Source organism: Pagrus pagrus, assembly GCF_965226575.1.
Source record: "Pagrus pagrus genome assembly, chromosome: 24".
NCBI lineage: Eukaryota > Metazoa > Chordata > Actinopteri > Spariformes > Sparidae > Pagrus > Pagrus pagrus.
The window spans coordinates 19081624-19103650 of NC_140206.1; the positions used below are offsets into that span (position 1 = coordinate 19081624).

At 40.6% G+C, this 22027-nt stretch overlaps 2 protein-coding genes across 7 annotated transcripts; both read right to left on the bottom strand.

Moving 5' to 3' along the window:
• Nucleotides 1–6253: 6253 nt before the first annotated feature.
• On the bottom strand, nucleotides 6254–14730 carry LOC311253224 (homeodomain-interacting protein kinase 2-like). Of its 6 annotated transcripts, XM_084347036.1 has the most exons (17): nucleotides 14552–14730; nucleotides 14312–14435; nucleotides 13724–13834; nucleotides 13557–13634; nucleotides 13326–13474; nucleotides 12863–13198; nucleotides 12582–12676; nucleotides 12295–12496; nucleotides 11254–12165; nucleotides 10810–10970; nucleotides 10296–10550; nucleotides 10001–10087; nucleotides 8987–9054; nucleotides 8539–8825; nucleotides 7700–7881; nucleotides 6523–7599; nucleotides 6254–6474 (listed from the first exon to the last, which is right to left on the bottom strand). In XM_084347036.1, the coding sequence occupies exons 1-8, from the start codon at nucleotides 14662–14664 to the stop codon at nucleotides 12384–12386; spliced, it is 1119 nt and encodes a 372-aa protein (XP_084203162.1). In that variant the 5' UTR covers nucleotides 14665–14730; the 3' UTR covers nucleotides 6254–6474; nucleotides 6523–7599; nucleotides 7700–7881; nucleotides 8539–8825; nucleotides 8987–9054; nucleotides 10001–10087; nucleotides 10296–10550; nucleotides 10810–10970; nucleotides 11254–12165; nucleotides 12295–12383. The 6 variants fall into 6 exon arrangements, with proteins under 6 accessions (XP_084203162.1, XP_084203165.1, XP_084203163.1 ...); XM_084347039.1 differs by having other exon boundaries at nucleotides 6254–7599; nucleotides 10810–10967; XM_084347037.1 differs by having other exon boundaries at nucleotides 6254–7599; nucleotides 7700–7878.
• Nucleotides 14731–14782: 52 nt separating this feature from the next.
• LOC311253225 (homeodomain-interacting protein kinase 1-like) lies at nucleotides 14783–20337 on the bottom strand. The gene is made up of 3 exons (XM_084347041.1): nucleotides 19953–20337; nucleotides 15277–15487; nucleotides 14783–15022 (listed from the first exon to the last, which is right to left on the bottom strand). Exons 2-3 carry the CDS (start codon nucleotides 15469–15471, stop codon nucleotides 14825–14827), a joined length of 393 nt encoding a protein of 130 aa, XP_084203167.1. The 5' UTR covers nucleotides 15472–15487; nucleotides 19953–20337; the 3' UTR covers nucleotides 14783–14824.
• Nucleotides 20338–22027: the final 1690 nt, after the last annotated feature.

The following is a 22027-nucleotide window of genomic DNA, read 5'->3' on the forward strand; positions in this document are numbered from 1 at the left end:
CGAACCAACAGCGTCGCCGTGCGCGAAGCCAGACGGTTTACATAAATGCATACGTGCGTCAGCACTTCTCCCCACTGGACGTGCTGTCAGACCGGGCTGTCCAGGCAAAGTACCGGCTGCCCCGTGCGGAGATCCAACGGCCGTTGGATCTCTTTGCCTGGACAGCCCGGTCTGACAGCGCGCACACACACACACACACACACACACACACACACACAGATAAAGAGGTGGGTGATCGATTTGCCTGGCATCGATTGATTCAGCACAGCAGCACCGCGGTGGACAGCTCCCACTAAGAGCTTCTTAAGAAGATTCTTTGGCTTGATCTTAAGGTTCTCCTAAGAAGGCAGTTAAGAACGCATCTGGGAAACACCCGTATCTTAGCGCTCCTTCTTAGCCGAACCCTTCTTAAGAGCCTTCTTAAGTCCTTAAGAACGATCGAATCTGGGAAACGCGGCCATTTCCGGCTGCGTCCTGGCTCCTTGACTTCTTGCTCCCTGTTCTGCTGTTCTTCGCTGCTGCCCAGCGCCCCGGAGCCAGGCCTGCCAACCAACCCCAGTGTTTCTCCGTTGGTAGTCCGGTAGACTCCTGCCAGTGTTTCCCAGTCGGCGTCCCGGCCGACACCTGCCAGTGGTTCCCAGTCGGCGGTCTGGCCGACCTCCTGGTCTCCCCCCGCCCTGATTTTATCTGCATTTCTCGTTTTTTTGGTATCATTCAGCTTTGTTTAATTAAAGCTCACCTTTTGTTCCCCCAATCCTGCCTCCCATGTGTTGCCTGCATTTGGGTCCTCACCTTGTTTAACCATAATTGTAACACTTGTCTTATTTTTTCATTTGTATATTTAATATTGCTCTTGATGAAAGCAAAACTTCCAGCAATCCTTGGTTATCGGCATTCATGCTATTTAGTTATTGGTGTGCAGGCATCAATGGATAATACACTATAATTCACAAGAGGAAAAGGCATTGGGTTACAAATGTGTTAATTAAGGAAAATATTAGTGTATGGGTACGCTCCGTTTGTTGTTCCAGCTAGATTGTCACTGAAAATGTCCTGGAAAATGATTTCTGAAGTGAAGTCAATTGTAAGATGTATAATTATGCAGACAATGATGTCTCTCATGTTTAATCTCTACAGTCTGCTTTGTCGGCAATTTCTGGATTGCCTCCAAAATGTTCATATGCATGTGTGACGCCGCGTTTTCACATACATAGGTGTACAGAGGCGAGTCAACCAGAAGTCCATTCACTCCTGTGGCAATCGGTGTGATATCCAGTTTGACTGTGAAACTCCCCGTACTTCTGTAATATTTTGGTCTGGAACTTGCCTCGAGGAAGTTAAAAAATGTTTACTTTTGCAGTGGATTTGGGAGAGACCATATGACAGTGTGCTAGCTTAGTTAACAGGCTGCTAGCTAGCTAACAGGCTATTTCCTTCAATTTAGTTGTTATGCTGATTGTCAAGTGAGTTTGTATAATTAAAAAGAACTAGTTTATAGAACTAGTTTATGTCGTTCCAATACTTCTAAATCTGAGCAATGTTATTCTGCTAAAATATGGTTATACATGATATACATTCAGATTTTCTTTCAGTTTAATAGGAAATGGTCAGATTTCCAAATGTAATCAGATTACAGTAATATTTTTGTAATACAATGAGTTTTGTCACCAATTACAAAAACTGACATGTAATTTGTTTTCCGTAACTGACTAACGTAACATTTCAAAGTCATCAGGAAATACACTAACCAGTACCCTTACTAACAGAAGGTCACACAGATTCGTAACACCAATATCTAAAGAGGACGGGAGACGGACTGCCAAATATAACAAAGGTTTATTGATAAAAAATGATTTACTATGTTTAAAAGAACACAAAGATGCCAAAAGTACACGGCCTCAGTATCAACATAGTAAACCACCGTTAATTGCGGTAAAAAAGAAAAAATAAACAAATGGCAAGAACAGGGCTAAGGCTTAGCTTGGTGGACAGACTAAAGCAAAAACAAGGGGGGAGGGGGGCACAACTCAAACCAAAGAAAACCACTACAAACCAAACCACGACATGCCACGCCAGATTCAGGGGAGTGAGAGGGGAACCACCACCGGGGGAGTCTGCCACACACTACACCAGCTCCTGTCCTGGAAAAGAAAGAAACAAAATTATAATGGCGCTTGTGGTGGGACACTCAGGCAGATGGATTGTACAGTTAAAAACAGGAGTCCTATACTAAACCACACACACACACCCACAACACTCACACCCACGGACAATAATGAACCCAATAACTAATTAAGTGACTGAAACCAAATACAAATATATGAGAAAACAAGGTAACAAGATAATGATGAAACAAAACAAACTTAACACCTTAACAAGGCTCAGCTGTGGACAGGGACCAGGAGTAGGCCTAGTGGTAGTCCCATTAACTAAAAGCAAACCCAACAGCTGGATATTAAACTAAATTTAAAAAAAAATGTAATCAGTTCATGTAGAACATGCAGCAGCAGAAGACGGAGGGCTGGAGGCCGTGGATAGCTGTCCTTCGGGATGCCCAGCTGGCGGCCCACATCACCGAGCCCCACACAGAGCAGGAGGAAGAGCAGAGACACAAACTGTGGCCTCAGCAGCTACAGCAGGACAGAGTAGGATAACTTAACATAAGGCTAATAAGCTAGCAGACGTGAGTTATAAAAGAGCAAGCTTACCTGAGCGAAGAGAGCCAACACCCAGCCCAACACAGTCTCTGTGAGGGCAGAGAGCAGACGCCACACTCCTCAACATCCCCACAAACAGCACGGCCGACACCGCTGTAAAGAGACAAAACCACGGCAGCTGGACACGATGCGCTGTAAAATTAGTAGTAGGCTATAGCATAAAAGTATAGCGGCACCCATGCCTACCATACACATCACTGCTCGGTACCAACAACCGGAGCACGCCAGAAAGAGCCCTCGCCAGGTGAACGCCAGGCAACAGTGTGTGCACCTGTGAAAGCATGACCAATTAAGCACTGCGCAATCAGGCACAGGTGATATCAACTGAGAGTGGAGGTGGAGCAGCACTCAACCTGCAACACGTGGAGGCAGTTATGGTGTACCAGCTGAGGTATATGTAGCCTACATAGCCTATAATAGGAATATTATCTATTAAACTAGGTGGATGGAAACTGTCCGCTCTGAGGATCGTATTGCGGTCAGTTGATTTTCTGAAAATAGAGGTGTGTAAATCTCTTTTAAATTTTCTTTTGGTCAGTTTCAGAGACTCAAACGTATATGTGATTCAGAAGAACATTTTGCAAGAAATGCTCAAGACATGAGCCAGAGATTCAGGACACAAGGATATCAACAAAAAACTATATCCAGAGCTTACAATAAAGCAAAATGTCTCCCTAGAGAACAACTGTTGGTTTCAAAACAGAAAAATCCACAAAATTCAGATCAAGTATACTTTGTGACACAATATAGTAATCAAGCAAATAAAATCAAACAAATTGTCAAAAGAAATTGGGACATATTGAAAAGTGATAGTACTCTTAGAGAAGCTCTCCCAGATGCTCCAACCATCAGCTTCAGAAGAGCTCCAACCCTAAATGATAAACTTGTTAAAAGTCATCTCCCCCCTATACAACGAAAAACCTGGCTCTCCACCAGAAAAGGTAATCACAAGTGTGGACATTGTAACCACTGTAGTAATATGATAAATGCTAACTACTTTACTGACATTACATCTGGTCCTAAGTTTGATATAAATTCATTTATCAATTGCAATACCTCATATGTTGTTTACAGACTTGAATGTCCATGTGTCCATTTCTATATTGGGAGAACAAAGCGTAAATTGAAGGCAAGATTGGCTGAGCATAAGTATGCAATAAGAACTGGCAATCCCCAATATCCCATGGCTGTTCATTATAAAGATGCAAATCATGGCAGTTGTCCTTTAAAGATATCAGGTATAGAGCATATTGAAAACTCAATCAGGGGTGGAGACAGGCTCAAAACACTCCTACAAAGAGAGTCATTTTGGATTTATACATTGAAAGCTACATATTACCCAGGTTTGAATGGCGAACTGGATCTCTCTCCCTTTCTGTAATTGTTTTCTTTTTGAACTGACAGTTCTGTTGCCTTAGACAGGTCCTTAGAGAGAGAAATAAGTCATTTCTCAGTCCTCTACCAAGCTTAATATTTATTACATGAATGTATATATTATGTATATTTTTAATTTTTTTGGATTATTTGTTAAATTTATGATGTTAAATTGTGTGGTGCAGATTTTCCTTTGGTTGCACAGAGTCTGCCATATCTTGAACTTTTTTTCTGTCATTAGCAGGTCATGTTGATCATGTGACCGCCTACCTGCTCATACTGAGCAGCTGTCTCTGATTACCTATTTAACAATGAGCAGAGCTGACTGACAAACACTTTGCCCTTGCCCTGACGAAGGCCTTCTAGGCTGAAACGCGTTGGTATGTTTTTTAATAGATTAGCCATGTACCAATAAAGGCTTTTTAATTATTACCCTCTTGAGTGCCTCAGATCTTTCCTCAGAAGTGATCGTGCGAGGAGGAGGTTGTGTGGCTCAGGCACCACCTGGCGATGCCTCGTCCCGCTCAGTCATCTGCTGGATCCACACACTTTACATATATAATTTGTATCAGATTTTCTGTCAATGCAACCTGTAAACTGTGATTTGCTGTTTTTGTTGCTGGAAGAGGGATCCCTCCTCTGTGGCTCTTCCTGAGGTTTCTTCAAATCAAATCAAATCAAATTTTAATTGTATAGCCCAAATTCACAAATCACAGTTTGCCTCAGAGGGCTTTACAATCTGTACAGAGACGACACCCTCTGTCCTTCGACCCTCGATTCGAGTGAGGAAAAACTTGCCCCAAAAAAAGCCCTTTTAACAGGGGAAAAAATGCGGAAGAAACCTCAGGGAGAGCCACAGAGGAGGGATCCCTCTCCCAGGACGGACAGACGTGCAATAGATGTCGCATGTACAGAGCAGATCAACGAGATCACAATGTATTCAATTATAAGCGATGGTTGACAGGAGTGAAAGTACATAAAGATGTATTACAGCAATAATAATGAAATGCACATGGAAATGTGATTACTAGTGATAACAGTAGTAGTGATTAATGGTAAGGATGGTATGTAGTAATGCATTACAATAATAGTAGTGGAACGTATGTAACAGAGATATGACTAATATTAGCGACAGTAGTGGTGGGTGTCAGGCAGGGTCATGGCAGTAGGCGCATCCACGATCAGGCAGGGCCATAGCAGTAGGCGCATCCACGATCAGGCAGGGCCATCGTCTTTTTTTTTCCCTGTTAAAAGGGTCGTTTTTTTCCCATCAAGATTGCAGGTTTTTCCTCACTCGAATGGAGGGTCTAAGGACAGAGGATGTCGCTCACTGTACCGACTGTAAAGCCCATTGAGGCAATGTGATTGTGATTTTGGGCTACATAAATAAAATTTGATTTGATTTGATTTGATTTGAACTTCGTCTATCCATTTTGTTTCTTTGCCCACAGTCCTACTGTGTATTTAGCCTGAGACAGATCTAAATAATCAGATTCATCATCATTACATTACATCATTACGTTGATTACATTTCTGTATGACTTGACCACCATTATAGATTTCAAGCATTTGAGCATTGGTAAATGTTTTACAGATCACATTGTCTGTCCACGTACTGTATGGCTGGGCTTGCTTTGGTGCTAAACTTGAGCTGGTTTCTTAAGGATGTGCTACTAACATCGAGCCATTGACTCAACTTTCAGAAGTGTGTTCATTTTGCTCTGTTATTTGACATAGTTATGATCTACAGCAAGTGTTGATGAAGCACTAACACCTCAAAAACAGCTTTTTGTGGAGTTGTAGCTACCATGCCCTATTCACATTTACTAGAAGTAGCACCCTGACGTATTGTTTGTTTGTGTTGCTGTTTTGTTTGTTTACCTTGTATAAGCAACATTTCCCATTGATGAACCTCTGCAGTTATTGGCTTCAAAGCCTGCTGTCATTTCTGATACTTAATGTGTACTGAGCTTTGGCTCTTGTGTCTGTCTCATGTATCAAGTTATTAATTACAGCAATTAGGTTAAACACAGCTTTATGTCTTCTGTAGTTACCAATTAATAAAACTCCACTGTGAAAAAATAAGCCAGTGTGATGCAACAAAAGTTTTTGGTGTATTTACCATGTCTTTGCAGAAAATGAATCATATTGAGCTGATAAAATATAGTTTAAAAAGTTTACTTTAAATGATGGCAACTATCTTATCAATCTATAGATACAACTTATCTATCTATACATACATCTATACATACATCTTATCTATACATCAATCTATAAATATATGCATACAACTATATATCAAACTATATATCTCTACATCTGTCTACACATAAATCTATACATAAATCAGTACATCAATCTATACATTTATCTAAACATCTATCTATACATAAATCTATACATCAATCTATACATTTATCTAAACATCTACCTGAACATCTATTCATAAATCTATACATCAATCTATACATACAACTATACATACATCAATCTATACATTTATCTGAACATCTATCTGAACATCTATCTATACATAAATCGATACACCAATCTATACATACAACTATACATACATCAGTCTATACATTTATCTAAACATCTATCTGAACATCTATCTACACATAAATCTATACTTAAATCGATACATCAATTTATACATTTATCTAAACATCTATCTGAACATCTATCTATACATAACTCGATACACCAATCTAAACATACAACTATACATACATCAATCTATACATTTATCTAAACATCTACATAAATCGATACACCAATCTATACATACAACTATACATACATCAGTCTATACATTTATCTAAACATCTATCTGAACATCTATCTACACATAAATCTATACTTAAATCGACACATCAATTTATACATTTATCTAAACATCTATCTGAACATCTATCTATACATCAATCTATACATTTATCTAAACATCTATCTATACATAAATCGATACACCAATCTAAACATACAACTATACATACATCAATCTATACATTTATCTAAACATCTATCTATACATAAATCGATACACCAATCAATACATACAACTATACATACATCAATCTATACATTTATCTAAACATCTATCTGAACATCTATCTACACATAAATCTATACTTAAATCGATACATCAATCTATACATTTATCTAAACATCTATCCAACATCTATCTACACATAAATCTATACTTAAATCGATACATCTATCTATACATTTATCTAAACATCTATCTGAACATAAATCTATACATCAATCGATACATCAATCGATACATACAACTATACATACATCAATCTATACATTTATCTAAACATCTATCTGAACATCTGTCTATACATCCATGGACCAAAATGCATGACATCCCAGAAGGCCACAGGGAGGAGAGGAGGGCAGCTGATGCTGTACCCTGTATGGACTTGGTGGAGGATCAAGCTGCTCCATCACCGGGTGATGCTCCACATCCTCTGATTGGCTGGACTCTGTCTGACTCCTGCAGAGGAGGACAGAGATGTGACTGCTGTTTCTAGAACATGCAACCAGGAGGCGGGGCTTACATTGTACTCCTGTGGCAGGTGATACATGTCACTCACATGCACGGTGTGTCTGTGTGTGCGGCGGCTGCACCACGGCTGTCCAATGATGTGCGCTGTGACAGGACTGGGACTGTCTGAGGGGGACATGGCTCCTCCACAGCTCTCTGTGGTCGAGGCCTCCATCACAGCTGCCCGTGAGGTGGATGCCACTGGTGACGCACACGGCCTATTAGACGCTGCTACACCAACAAACAAAAACAAAGATCAGGCTTCTAAAACTTTAAAAACACTTTAAAATAAGATACCTCTTCTTACTGTGACTATGTTGTCCTTTAAGGTCACTTTGTTTATTCAGTCATGAAAATAAAGAGTTTGTTTATTTGTTTAGGCATAAAAAAAAAAACAGTCAATCAAGATCTTTCTCTTCTGATTAAAAATAGTGCCCTTTAAAGATCCTGTACCAGGAACCATTGTACCTCAGTGTTGTTGTTCACAGTGGGGAAGTTGTTTTGCGCCATAAAAATTACATCTAATAAAATGTACAATTGGTCACCTGTAATGATCCTGAACTTTGTATTCATGTAAATGTTCAATGGCGCTCCAAAGTGTTGAACTACTTGAACTAAATACCTTGAAATACATTTCCTTGTTTGAAAAATGTATGTAGTTTAACAATCAAACGTCTTCTAGTTTTCATCACATTTCAAATGACAGTCCTCACCTTTAGGAGCTTTTCTGCTGTCCCTCTTTCTCCTTTTGCCCTACACAATACCAAACACGTCTCTACACTTTCCCTCTGACATTAGCCAATAAAGACTGTTTGTAGTGACTCTTGTCCAGTGATGTATGTGGTGATGTAAACATGTACGAGTTGTGTGTGAGCAGTGTGTACTTACATAGTTTTGGCTGACAGACCAGCCGGGGTGTCTCTGGGCGTGGAGCTCTCTCTCTCTTTCGGCCTGTTAGTGGTATATGGCCTGCTCCTCCGCTGACAGTGACTTCCACTGTGGACAGACAGACAACACACAATTTGTCAACACACATAAAAACTGCACATTTGATACATTTTGATCAAGTGTCCACAGCAAACTTAATTTGAGTTGGAGGTGCTTGGCTGAGGGGCAGCAGGGACAGCAGGAGGAGGGAAAACTCCAGATGGAAGTGCACCAACAGCTCTACATTCCTACACAGATAACAAGTCAGATGCACACATGATTAGACAGTAGAAAGACTGTGTGTGTGTGTGTGTGTGTGTGTGTGTGTGTGTGTGTGTGTGTGATGAAAACTGAAGCTCTATAGCTGTGTGCACTGGTGTGTTTGTTTGCATTTGTGTGTGTTACTTACATCATTCCAACACACTGCAGGTTGTAATCATCGCATCCATTGAGCCTCACCACTGGTACGTTGTTATACTGGAGAGACAAACACACACAGAACAGGTTGTTAGATGAGCTGCGATGGTGTCATGTGTCCACCAGGTGTCAGGACTTCCCCTCACAATAAATTATAATAAGTCTTTCAATGAGCTGCTGTCACATCTGTGGGATTAAACCACATCTGGAGAGTCTACAGCATTCAGCCATGACATGTCTGCATGTTTCTGCTGAGGGACTGTGGAGGATTGAAAGTGCCAAAATGTCTTTTTCATTTGCTTTCCCATTTAATTTTCAGGTTTATTCATTTTAAAATGTAATTATTTAATCAGGCATTTTTAATGCATTTATTTCTGTATTCTTTTCCCTTTGCGTTTGCTCCCCAGTTAAATCCACTAACTTAGTTATTTCAGTATAATTTCTATTAATTGATTAATGCCTCCATTAATTTTTAATATTATGTTTTTGTTTATTGAAACACTTTCACTTCTTGTTATATTTTGATTTGGCGCTTTCAGTCCTCCATAATGCAGCATTGATTGAGTTCTTACTTGATTAAAACTGTGCTTCACCTCTGACTAGCTATAAAAAAGGAAATAACATCCTCCTGTGAACTGTAGGTTTTAGATTTATCATGTAACAAATTATTTGTTGGAATTTTACTGTTTTACTGATGTACTTAACCTGCAGAGTTGTTTAGTGTTAAGATGTACTTGGCCTCAGCCTGACACCAGAAACCATCACAAAATATACAACTGAGCTTCAAGAGCACACAGCTTCACTTTCCTTGAAATAATTCTAAAATGTGCCATTTTTCTAAGGGACCTTTGAACTGGAACTGCAGGGCAAAGTCAGATTTTACTCATGTTTGTCCTGTAAAGCTGTAACCGTTCCTGCACTGATATCCTTCTCCTACAGCACAAAACCTCTGCTGCAACCAAACAGTGGAGATGTTAAGAGTGTGTGTGGTGAACAAGGGTCTTACTGTGTGTGGAGGAGCAGCAGGGTGACTGACGGCTGCTGCTGCTGCAGGTATCAGGACGCCGTCCACGGGCCACTGATACGGCAGGAACTGTGGAGACAGAGAGAGAGAGAGAGAGAGAGAGAGAGAGAGAGACATTTAATAAACCCATGACACCCTTCTTCCATATATGAAGACACAGAAGAATACAGGCATTACATTCAGGAAAACAAAGTCATCTCACAATAAAATGAACATCAATATAGACACTAATCTACTTCTAATGACATCTTTGCCTAACATATACTTAGTATCTCACCTGTGCCTGGATATAAGCGTCTTGCAGACATCCGCCACATCCTCAGATCGGACTGTGTGCAGGCACAGGCTCAGGCTGGGTGTTCAGTTCCAGCACAGCAGGGTCGGGAGGAGGAGGTGAAGGGATGGGTTGGTTGTCCAGTAAGTCAATAATGGCGTCCTGGAGAATGGAGGACATCTCTTCCCAACCCATCCCTGACTAAACACGGTCAGCGTCTGGATTCATCTGCTCCATCTCGGCTTGTCAGTGGAGTTTCTGGTCGCACACATTGTAAAGAAGCTGCTTTTGAGACACTTGTACCAGGACTAACATATATTATATTCACTTATGGATAAATTGTACTTCACTGCATTTATATGACAGCAGATATAGACAAAATATATGACTGGTTAAGAAAAAAGTGACAATTTGTTACAGATTCAACTACTTAACATACAGGACAGGACACTGATCAAATGATGAATCATCATTAACAAAGCACCACCTACAGGACTCACATCTCACACACACTTACTTTGGATAGTCTTTGGTGATAAATGGATGAGTGGGGACTTCCCGGAGTGATCCTCTCATCTTCTATCATCTTCAGCATGGCCTTCAAACATCCCTAATCCTCCTCAACACAGGAGCAACATGAACAGAAGGTCTTCCTCATCGGCTGTGTGTCCTCAGCTGCTGCAGGACGAACCCAAGTAGAATAGAAGAATAGAATAGAATATTCTTTATTGTCACTATACACATGTACAATGAAATTGTGCTCGGCTTCCTCTTCAGGTCAATAGAAACAAATAGTGCAAAGTAAGAAAGGTAAACTATACCAAATAAAATATATAATAAAAATATAAAAACATAATACAAATATATAAATATATACTGTATACAGTAAAGACAGAGGTAGCAGCTTTGACAGTGTAATTGTGCAAAACAGTGGTTATGCAAGGTAGTGTAAGTATGTCACCTGCTGCTGCAGTTTCTGTGGCTGGGATTCTTCATTGTAGGGGGTGGATGGAGGTCACAGCTCTGGGGTAGAAGCTGTTTCTCAGTCTGTTGGTGGTGGATTTTATTGTCCTGAACCGTCTGCCTGAAGGCAGCAGTTCCACATAGGTATTGTCCGGTGGGGGGGGGCAGTCCTTACAGATGCTGTTGGCTTTTTTCTTCAGCCTGGCAGCATAAACAGTTTCCAGTGTAGGAAGCTCCGTCCCAATGATGCGCTGGGCTGCTTTAACCACACGGTGCAGGTCTTTGCGTTCGGCAGCCGTGCAGCTGGGATACCACATTGTTGCGCAGTTGGTCAGGACGCTCTTGATTGTACTCCTGTAAAAGTTGACCAACAGTTTCTGGGGGAGCTGGGCCTATTTCAGCTTTCTGAGGAAAAACAGTCTCTGTTGGGCCTTTTTGACAAGCTGTGAGGTGTTAGTGGTCCATGTCAGCTGCCTCAACACGGTGACTCCAAGGAACTTGAGGTCGTTGACACATTCCACCTCATGACCATGTATGTGGAGGGTGAGGTGTTCTCTTCCCTTAGTTCTCCTGAAGTCAATAATCAGCTCCTTTGTCTTGGAGGTGTTAAGGACCAGGTTGCTGTCCTCACACTACCTCGCAAGACGGTTCAGCTCAAGCCTGTATGCTGTCTCCTCATTGTCTGCAATCAGGCCCACCACAGTTGTGTCGTCAGCAAATTTCATGATGGAGTTGGAGGTGTAGATCAGGGTGCAGTCATGTGTGAGTAAGAGTGGACGGTGGCGCTGTCGTAGTAAGAGTGGGGCATCTTTTACTCAGGACTGCCGTCTTTGGTCTCATCATCTTCTTATGGTTCCTCTGGGACTTCTCTGTCTTGCGTGGAGGGGATGCTGCTGCCAAAGCCCCAATGCTACAAAAAGGCACACTCACTGTTACACTGATGTTCCGGAAGCACGACAGGACACTAATCAAATGATAAATCATCACTAACTGACAAAGCACCACCTACAGGACTCACATCTCACACACACACACTTACTTTGGGTAGTCTTTGGTGATGGATGAGTGGGGACTTCACAGAGTGATCCTCTCATCCTCATCCATCTTCAGCATGGCCTTCAAACATCCCTAATCCTCCACAACACAGGGGCAACATGAACAGAAGGTCTTCCTCATCCAGGAGAAGACGCGTCCGAAGCGATTCTTCTTCTTCTGATGCTTCTTCTTTGCCCCCATGTTTTCTGAAAGTCAAAGGACATTAAAGACCTCAGCCGTACTCCAAAATGCACAACCATTCAGACACAAGTGGAGGTGATTGCTACTTACCACATGAGCCTGAGTCCTCACATATTGAGGACTTCATGCTACTTTCAGTGTTGGTCACTGAGGACCCTGACTTCTCGTTCAAGCCAGACTGAAGACTGAAAACACCACAAAAAGTTAGTTAGTGTTATTCCTGTTATTGTCATCACATCTTAAAGCTGCAACAAGGAACCAAAACCTTCTGTAGTAAAGCTCTTGATCTAGCTATTGTGTGGATTTGATGTGGAAGTGAGTGAGTGAAAGACAAAGGCAAAAGGTTCTGATACTATTTTTCATCATCTTACCTGACTGCACTCTCCTGGTCTTCCAGCAGCATGCCCTGGGCTGTCGCAGGCCGAACCAGGATCACGCCTGATGGTAGAAAAGTGGGAGATGGAGTGCAGTCGTCTGGTTGGACGTTAATGACTTCATCGTCCGTCAGAGGAGGGGCAGGTGGCTCACCGAGTGCACTGTTCAGATTTTCCATCGTCTTCCATCGAACCAATGTAAGAGTGGACGGTGGCGATGTTGTGGAGGGAGCGACGCGTCTTCTACCCCTGACTGCCGTCTTTGGTCTCATCATCTTCTTGTTCTTTTTGTCTGTCTTACGTGGAGGGGATGCTGCTGCCAAAGCCCCATTGCTACAAAAAGACACACGCACTGTTACATTGATGTCCCAGAAACATGACAGGACACTGATCAAATGATAAATCATCACTAACTGACAAAGCACCACCTACAGGACTCACATCTCACACACACACTTACTTTGGGTAGTCTTTGGTGATAAATGGGTGAGTGAGGACTTCACGGGGAGTGATCCTCTCATCTGCATCCACCTTCAGCATGGCCTTCAGGAGCTCGATGCACTGCTCTCGCTCTGCGGCCTCAGCTACATTATTTTTCTCGAGACGCATCTAGTTGAGGAAACAACGGTCAAATCCACCATCATGAAAAGACAATCGATCACATTGACAATGAAAGTTACTTAACACTTACTTCTTTGAGATTGTCCAGAGACTGGAGCTGGTCCTTGTTGGCACAGCTGAGATTACTTCTGAAATACTCAAAATGTGTCTGAAAGAAGGTTCAAAGCATTTGTATCAATGTTCTTCAAAATCAGTCTGAATGAAAGAATAAAGGTCAGAGAAGGTTCACTGTTGTACCTTGAGCTCCCAGCTGTTGGACTCAGTCTGGTTAAAGTACTTATTTGTCCTTAGACCAGCACTGAGAAGGCGGTCCTCTGGCTGACCCAGGAGATCAATGATGCTCTTCAGCTGGAGATTAAAAATAGCATTACATGAAAATATGCAAGAGGAAGCAAAATATTGTTCTCAGGAGGGCAAAGCAATGAATCGCCATATCTCTTCGCCAGTTCTCCTTTGTTGGTTCGGTTCAAGCACGAGGAGTGAGATTGGCCAATCTGAGGCAGGTCATCCTTTCACAACATGCTAATGCTAACACCTCCCATCGTAGCTAAGGTACAAAGTTCTTTGAACCACTAAACGTCAGATAACTTCCTTCTGTTACGCTGAAAGTAAATTTTGAGTATTTTTTTCATCTGTTTGAACAAAACACCAAGATGGTTTCTCATTCCCTATTTTCTTTAAATTTCCTTTAAATTCCAGCTTTAGATTTCTCATCATACATGTGGGATGAACACTGAGCACTAATTAGAGCTACACCACAAGCACGAGTGAAGACACACAAGTATGAGTAACTGACAGACTGTCTGAATATAGTAGGTGACTCACCATTTCATACTCAGTCCATTCATCAAAAAGTATTTTGCCGCAGATCATTAGGAACATCAGACAGCCCAGGGACCACATGTCAATGGCCTCAGAAAATGGACAGCCCAACATGATTTCTGGAGACCTGAATGTGGAGAAGAAACATTACACAAGATGTTTACACTGTCAGATTTTGGAAAGTGAGCAATAAATGGTACTACTAACTCACTCCAGTGTAATAATAAAAATAATGAACCCTACCTAAAAGCCAGTGGTTGCAGGAGTGCGCCTTGCTTGGCTTCTGATGTGGAAATGGCACAACCGAAGTCAATCAGCTTGACTCTGAAGGGTCGTGTTTTGTGATTCTCCAACATTATGTTGTGGAGGTGCACATCACAGTGGATGACCCCAATCCCCTTCAGCGCCTTAAATGCTGTAACCACCTGAAAGTACAAGGTCAGTAAGAATGTACCAAAGCCTAAAACTTACAGAGTGCTCAGTGCTTTGCTTTCCATCTGATGGTGCTGCTGGAGTTCATACCTGCTGGATGATGGTTCTGATGTCACTCAGAAGCATAGGTGCTAAACTTGTTTCTTCAAAATAGTCGCCTAGGCTGATATCCAGCACCTCAAGCACGATTGCCTTTCCATGTGTGGTTTGAAGGCAATCGATGAACTTGACGATGTTATGTTGGTCAAGTTTGAGGCGCTTGAACCGTCTCAGCATGGAAACCTGGAGACACACGGCAAGTTTGACATGATTTGTTATTTACAGTCAGTTAATGTGTTAACGTGTGAAGTCTTCATAATTTGGTGCTTAAAACTAAAAGTGTACAGATAATAGCTATATCTTTAAACAGTGACGATTGTAGATAGCTTAAAGTAGCTTAAAGTAAAAGGAATTGCTTGTTTGCATGAGGCACTTACTGCACCTCTGACTATACAATATCCTTTACAACACTGAACATAAATATCAACACCTCCCACCTCATTGATGGTGTCCTTGTCGAAGAATTTAGGAATCTTCACAGCCACAGTCTGCTTGATGTCCTTTTTCCAACATTTCAAAACTTTTCCGAAGCAGCCCTCTCCCAGAACCTCCAGGACATCATATCCGCTGGGGAGCTGGACGGGTTTCATCTGGGAAGATGAGGTGGACTCCTTGGATACATCAGAGCCCATTTTGTCTCACAGAATACTGAAACAAAACAGGTGAAAACAAAAAAAGGAGAAGTTACTTTCATTCCCTTTGAAGGACCATAACAATATTTCAGATATTGAGTATATTTATTTTTGCTACCATCCAACAGTTTCTACCCCGTCAATGATTAGATGACACAAAACATGTTAAATCATCGCTTAAGGTCTTTACAAAGACAACCATGTATTTATTTCATATTCCACATTTCAGTGATCATCTGATTGTCTGAGGTCTGAGCAAAATCAGGGGAATTTCCACTAAATGTTACTGATTTCTACAGGTATCTACAAGTAAGAGATTTATATGAAAAACAGATAAAACCAGAATTCTCTGAGGAGGGTAATACAGTGATAAATGTCCCAATTCAAAACACAAAAAACAATGTCTAAACTACACCAGGGTCTTCAGAGGCAGAAAGGGAATGATACCGAATATGTTAAAGCCAATTGGGAAAAAGAACTAGACACAGAAATATTACAGGAGGCTTCGACAATAATATAATAATAATAATAATAATAATAATAAGTATTGGAGAGACAGAGATAAGTCTGATTAGGGTATTCATCAATGCATTTAAAGGTCAAATAAACAGAGAACTTATCATTACAAAATCCTGCAGTAACAAATCCAAATTGCTGGAAAATGTGTGGTAACATGTCTGCAGGTCACTATCACATTTTTTGGAAGTGTCCTAATATCTCTGCCTACTGGACAGATAGTAACAGAGATCAGATCTATAAGCGGCTCAGATCTTGATTTTAATGTTTCATTATACCCACAATGACCCTTGTCATTTGTTTGTTGTAATACAAAAACAAAAAACACCATTAAAATAAAGTTTAAAAGCAGAAATATTACAGGAATGGCGTTCAATGTGGGAAACACAGCACTCAACCTCATGCTCCAAGAGGTGTAGACAATTTGTCTGGACAAATTTGATTGACTTCTTCATCTCGCGTCACATTACAAGTAAATGATCTCAGTCACAGCAGCAGTGTTGGACACCAGGCACGTGCAGAGGGGGGGGGGGGGGCGAGGGTGCTGAAGCACCTGCCCCTTTGCTCCTTGATGCCCAAAGTGCCCTTTTGTCGGTGCTATTTTTTATTTTTTTATTTTTTTTGCGTGTGTTTGTGTGAAGGCCTGTCAGTAGCCCTTAAAGAATAACATTTAACAAATAATAATAGTAATCTATGTAGCCTAAATGAAATTACCTGGCTCCCCTTGGTAACATCATCCACCAAGACGTGCCCCGCCGTGCCCCCGCTGCAGCGAGAGACGGGCTCGGCCCAAAATCCGACAGATCGCACGTTACAGCAACAATATTGCATTTACGCTATGAAACGGGAGTAGTGACGGTCTGGCCATAGGGGGATGTGGGCAAATGCCACAATGACCGAGGTGAATGCGACCGCTGCGTGAAGATGCAGTCCTGCTGATGTGATCAAGATAAGCGGCCAGCTGTTTTACCGCCGACAACTCTTAAAGACTGTAGACACATCACAGTGTTATCCCTGATGTATAGCTCACCTGGTAGAGCCGCTTCCTCAATAAGCATAACCACCCTCTAGTATGGATTCAAATCCCAGCATAGGTAATACCTTTAGTTAATGTATTTTCTTTTCTCATCATCATTATGACCACTGCTATATACGTATATATGTGTGTGTGTGTGTATATATATACATATATACAGTATATATACAGTATATATATATATATATATATACATATATATATATATATATATATATAGTTTTTATGCCTTTTTTTTTCTTGAGCACCTGCCCCTCCAAAGGTCTCTGCACGGGCCTGTTGGACACTGTGCAGACACATCACTCCAACATCTTCTGGAGATGAACATTTTGGAGAAACATGTTCAGCTCTAAAAATATGAAATACCTGTGGACGTTCACCGCCATGTTTCTACATTAGCCCAGAACAGCCAAACCACACACTGACTCTACAGAGAGACTTTCATGTTTTTAGTGGCCACCATAAGGGAGGCTGAGACGAGGGGTCTTCAGTTGGTTATAATCTGCAACCTCACCACTGGATGGCACTAAATCCAACACACTAGACCTTTAAAACAACACAAAGTGGAGCTTTTTTCTTCCTTTTGAGCAGAGTCATGACAACAAACTCAGAAAAGCGAGATGCTCCGATGTGATTCAGATTTGATTAAGTGATTGATACTTTCTGTAATGACGCTGGTGACATCTGTGTTTTCTGAAAACAAAAAGCAGAAACGAACCCCTGAATGCTCTTTAGAGTTCGAGTTCATGTATTAACATGAATGTGATGGCTGCCTTTTTATATTGTATGAATTTATTTTATCAGTGAAGTTTAGCATTTTTGTAAAGATTCTGTCCAGTAGCCTATGTGATCAAGAGTATTGAACTGTATTCACTTAATAAACGGACAGAATAAATACTCAAAAAGTTCTATGTTTGTGGTGTTTTTGTTGTAAAAAAATAAATGTTCAAATAAATGTGTCCGTCCGCAACAGGAACAACACTTAAGAACGATTTTAAAATGCTGATTTGAAAAGATGTTATTTACACCCTCGACGTGCGGTCGAGCTCGTGCACGCTAACACTTTTATCTCAGCAGCTACAGTGAAGATTTGAGGTTAATACAGCGTGTAAATTACATCTTTTCAGATCAGTTTGTGATCTCGGGGCTTCTGCAGAACATTTGATGTTTTACAGCTGGTTTCTGTAGATTATTTATCCCTTCATTCCCTTCGGAACTTTTATATAACTCACTGCTATAAATTTAATCAAGGTTTAAAGTTATGCATAATTAGGGGTGTGGTCTCTTTGAGTGACAGGTAGCTGTGAACTGTCTGCTGCCTCACCTCAGATCACTCAGTCACTGATCTTCACCTCTCATTGTGTTTGTGCTGTTGGAGCCTTTTGGAGGATTTTAATTCAGATACTCTTTACAAGTTACATTACAGAGGAGGATTTTACATCTTAAACCTGTGATTAGCTCATAAAATATGATGCAGTGTTACAGATTTCAATAGGCCTACCAGTTGATTCATTTATTATAACAGTCTATCATGTAAAGTAAGTAGGCCTATCCTCCAAGAACACAACCAATGTCCCATTTATATACTGTAGGCTAGGCTATATCTGCCACAACCTTTGTTGCGCAGTTTAGCCTAACCTGCGCCATCACGCAGGCTAAACTGTGCACACCTTGATTAAAAAGCAGGCAGTTAACAACAGGACTTCTCCAAAATAAGCACACAATAATCTTTTCTTCTCTGCACGAAAAACTGATAAAGCCACTATGTTGTTTATTAGTCGCAAGTCATGCGTCGTGGAGGAGACATGGTATGGACGCCACTCTCATCTCTTCCCAACTTTTTCAATACCAACAGTGCTGACTGAGCACAACAGTGAAAAGTCCTTCAAAAAGTATGATCAATTGTGAACTTGAGCTCTCTCCGACAACATATCCGGTTACACTTTAAGTTCAGTTTCAACAATTACAGCAGCAAACAGAGCTGCACACAGAGAGACGGCCCTGGTGTGTTTACGTGCTCATCTCCTCACGTTCCATCGTCTCCAGTGCACGAGACAAAAACGTTGTTGTTTTTTGGCATTTTTCAAAAAAAGTCCTGGTCCTCATCTTTTCCCCTCGATTTTGTTGTTGTTACATTACAGATGAGGATTTTACATCTTAAACCTGTGATTAGCTCATAAAATATGATGCAGTGTTACAGATTTCAATACCAGTTGATTCATTTATTAGGCTATAACAGCCTATCATGTAAAGTAAGTAGGCCTATCCTCCAAGAACACAACCAATGTTCCATTTGTATATCTGCCACAACCTTTGTTGCGCAGTTGTTGTTTTTTGGCATTTTTCAAAAAAAGTCCTGGTCCTCATCTTTTCCCCTCGATTTTGTTGTTGTTACATTACAGATGAGGATTTTACATCTTAAACCTGTGATTAGCTCATAAAATATGATGCAGTGTTACAGATTTCAATACCAGTTGATTCATTTATTATAACAGTCTATCATGTAAAGTAAGTAGGCCTATCCTCCAAGAACACAACCTTTGTTGCACAGTTGTTGTTTTTTGGCATTTTTCAAAAAAAGTCCTGTCCTCATCTTTTCCCCTCAATTTTCCTCTTTAAATATGTAAAAATGGATGCCCTCAACAATAATAACAGTATTTAAAAATCACTACACAACCGTGAACACATTCCTCACCTGTGGCGGGACTTTCAGCACATTCTTATCATCTAAAAATCATTTTACATGGAGAAACGTCAGTGTCACCCAAAACTCACTTTTCCTGGAAAGCTAGCTAAAATGCTATCAATATCCTATCTGTAAATTCAACAATTTACCAAGAGTATAATGCACATTGTCAACCGAAACCCACTTCTACACGTTTAAGAAGATGAACAAATACATTTGGTGTGATAATTAAAGATGTCCTACCTGCAGAGACTCTGGACAGCAGGTGCCTCCCACAGGGGGTCCACCAGAAACCACTTCTCCAGCAGTTAAGGTGGTCCACGCTCTGCAGTAGTAGTAGTAGTAGTAGTAGAGCAAAGTAATCCACAAGGCTTTTTAGAAAAAAAGTCTTTCAGGTGATCAGGTATAATCCAAAGGTTTATTTGAGTTTTCAAGGTGGTCAGGTTTGATTGGGAAGAAGTTTTCCAGGTGGTCGGGTATAATCCAAAGGTTTGGCTGAGAAGAAGTTTTCCAGTCTATCAGGTCTTCAAGAGATTGAAACTTTCCAACAGCAGATCCGCAGTAGGTCAACTTATCAAAGTTTAATGTGCGGACAGGGAAATGGCCGACGGGCTGCAGCTTTTATAGCTTTGGTCAACGTTCTGTTTCCATGGCCTTCAGTGACGCGCGTGCGTGCGTACTTGTGCGTGATCGAGTGACAGATTCTGTGCAGCAAATTGATTTATTTAGTTTTCTTGTGTAAAATGTCGTCATTCAATAATATGTTATTTAAATGTGTCAATAATGTTACTTCATTCATACCAATAAAGTTTATTTGAATTGATGGACGTAAACTGTGGGCTTTGTGTGTGAGCAGCAGGTGTTTCTGAAAGAGCTCCACTTATAATCTTCAGTTTGTGGGGTCTCAAATAATTAACGTTAGGGCCAGAGATCAATAAATACATAATACACAAGAGAGAAAGAGGGAGAGAGGCTATTGGAAGCCTCTGCCTGCCACATCCTATGGAAGCCCACTTCCACCTGAAAAATAAGATGAAAACTAAAAATGATGAAAAAATACTTACATTGTAAGTCAAAATCATGAGATAAAAAGTCGCATCATGAAATAAAAGTCACATTATGAAATAAAAAGTCAAATTATGAGATGAAAAGTCAAATTATTATTATAGACATGGCAAATTAAAGAGCTACCCACCCTCCAGAGAACAGAGCGTCTACACATTGCACTGTTTGTGTAGTATTAAAATTAATAATAATTACGGTGTACAAGTGCGCATCCAAAAGTGGAGCGCAACGCAGCTAACTAGGAAGATGTTGCCAAAAGACCACTTGCCAAAAGGCCCTTTACAAAAACAGTAGGAAGGCATGTTTTCTGTTTTGTGCCTTTATTTATTATAATAAAAGTGGGTTATATGCACTCAAGTGGTTTTCTATCTCATTTCTGTTCATTTCCTATTATATTTTTTCTATAGTTAACAGACCAAGACCAATTAATCCTGTTGAAATATGACACATGGGGATATACTAGTCTATCCTGACATCGGATGTGACTGTCTCATATACATGAGATCTGACTTAAAATTACCAAGCCCGGCACTCTGCTCAGCTCTATTTCCATATCCCTCGTGCTAAGAAAACATTTGGCAAAAGAGCGTTTAAGTTTAAAGCCCCTACAGATTGGAATAATTTACCCGTTAATATCAGATCCACTCTATGCTTGGCATGTTCAAGCATGCCCTGTGTTCTCACTTTAAGATTGACTGCACCTGTTATCAATGAAACTATCACTGTCCACACTTACTGTTTAGATCTAATGTTTATTGATTGTATTTGGTGATCCACTCATACTCTTTACTTATTATTGGTCATTATGGCCTTTTACTGGTTGCATTGTTTTGATGAACTTAATGTATGTGGTTTGTCTCTTGTTTTGTTTGTTTGTTTTTGTTTCTGCTTGTTGGATATACCTTGTCTATTTTTCTTATTATTATTATTTCTATTTTTATTTATTTACTATTTCATTTTATTTTTCTGTCACGTCTTTGTAATGTAGTTATTGTGTTAAATGTCTGGGACCCCCTCAAAAACGAGATGGTACATCTCAAGGGGCTTTATCCTAATAAACAAACTTGAACACAAAATATTTTGAAAGATCCAGACAGCAGATATCACTTGTGCTCGGTTACTGGTCGTATCTATACAATATGCTGACAGATTCTAGCAGTATAAAAGTGGTCCCACACCGGGAGTTGGATATGCTCCAACCACAACATCTGTGACTCATGATATCATCAGGTATGACTTAAAATCACTTTGTT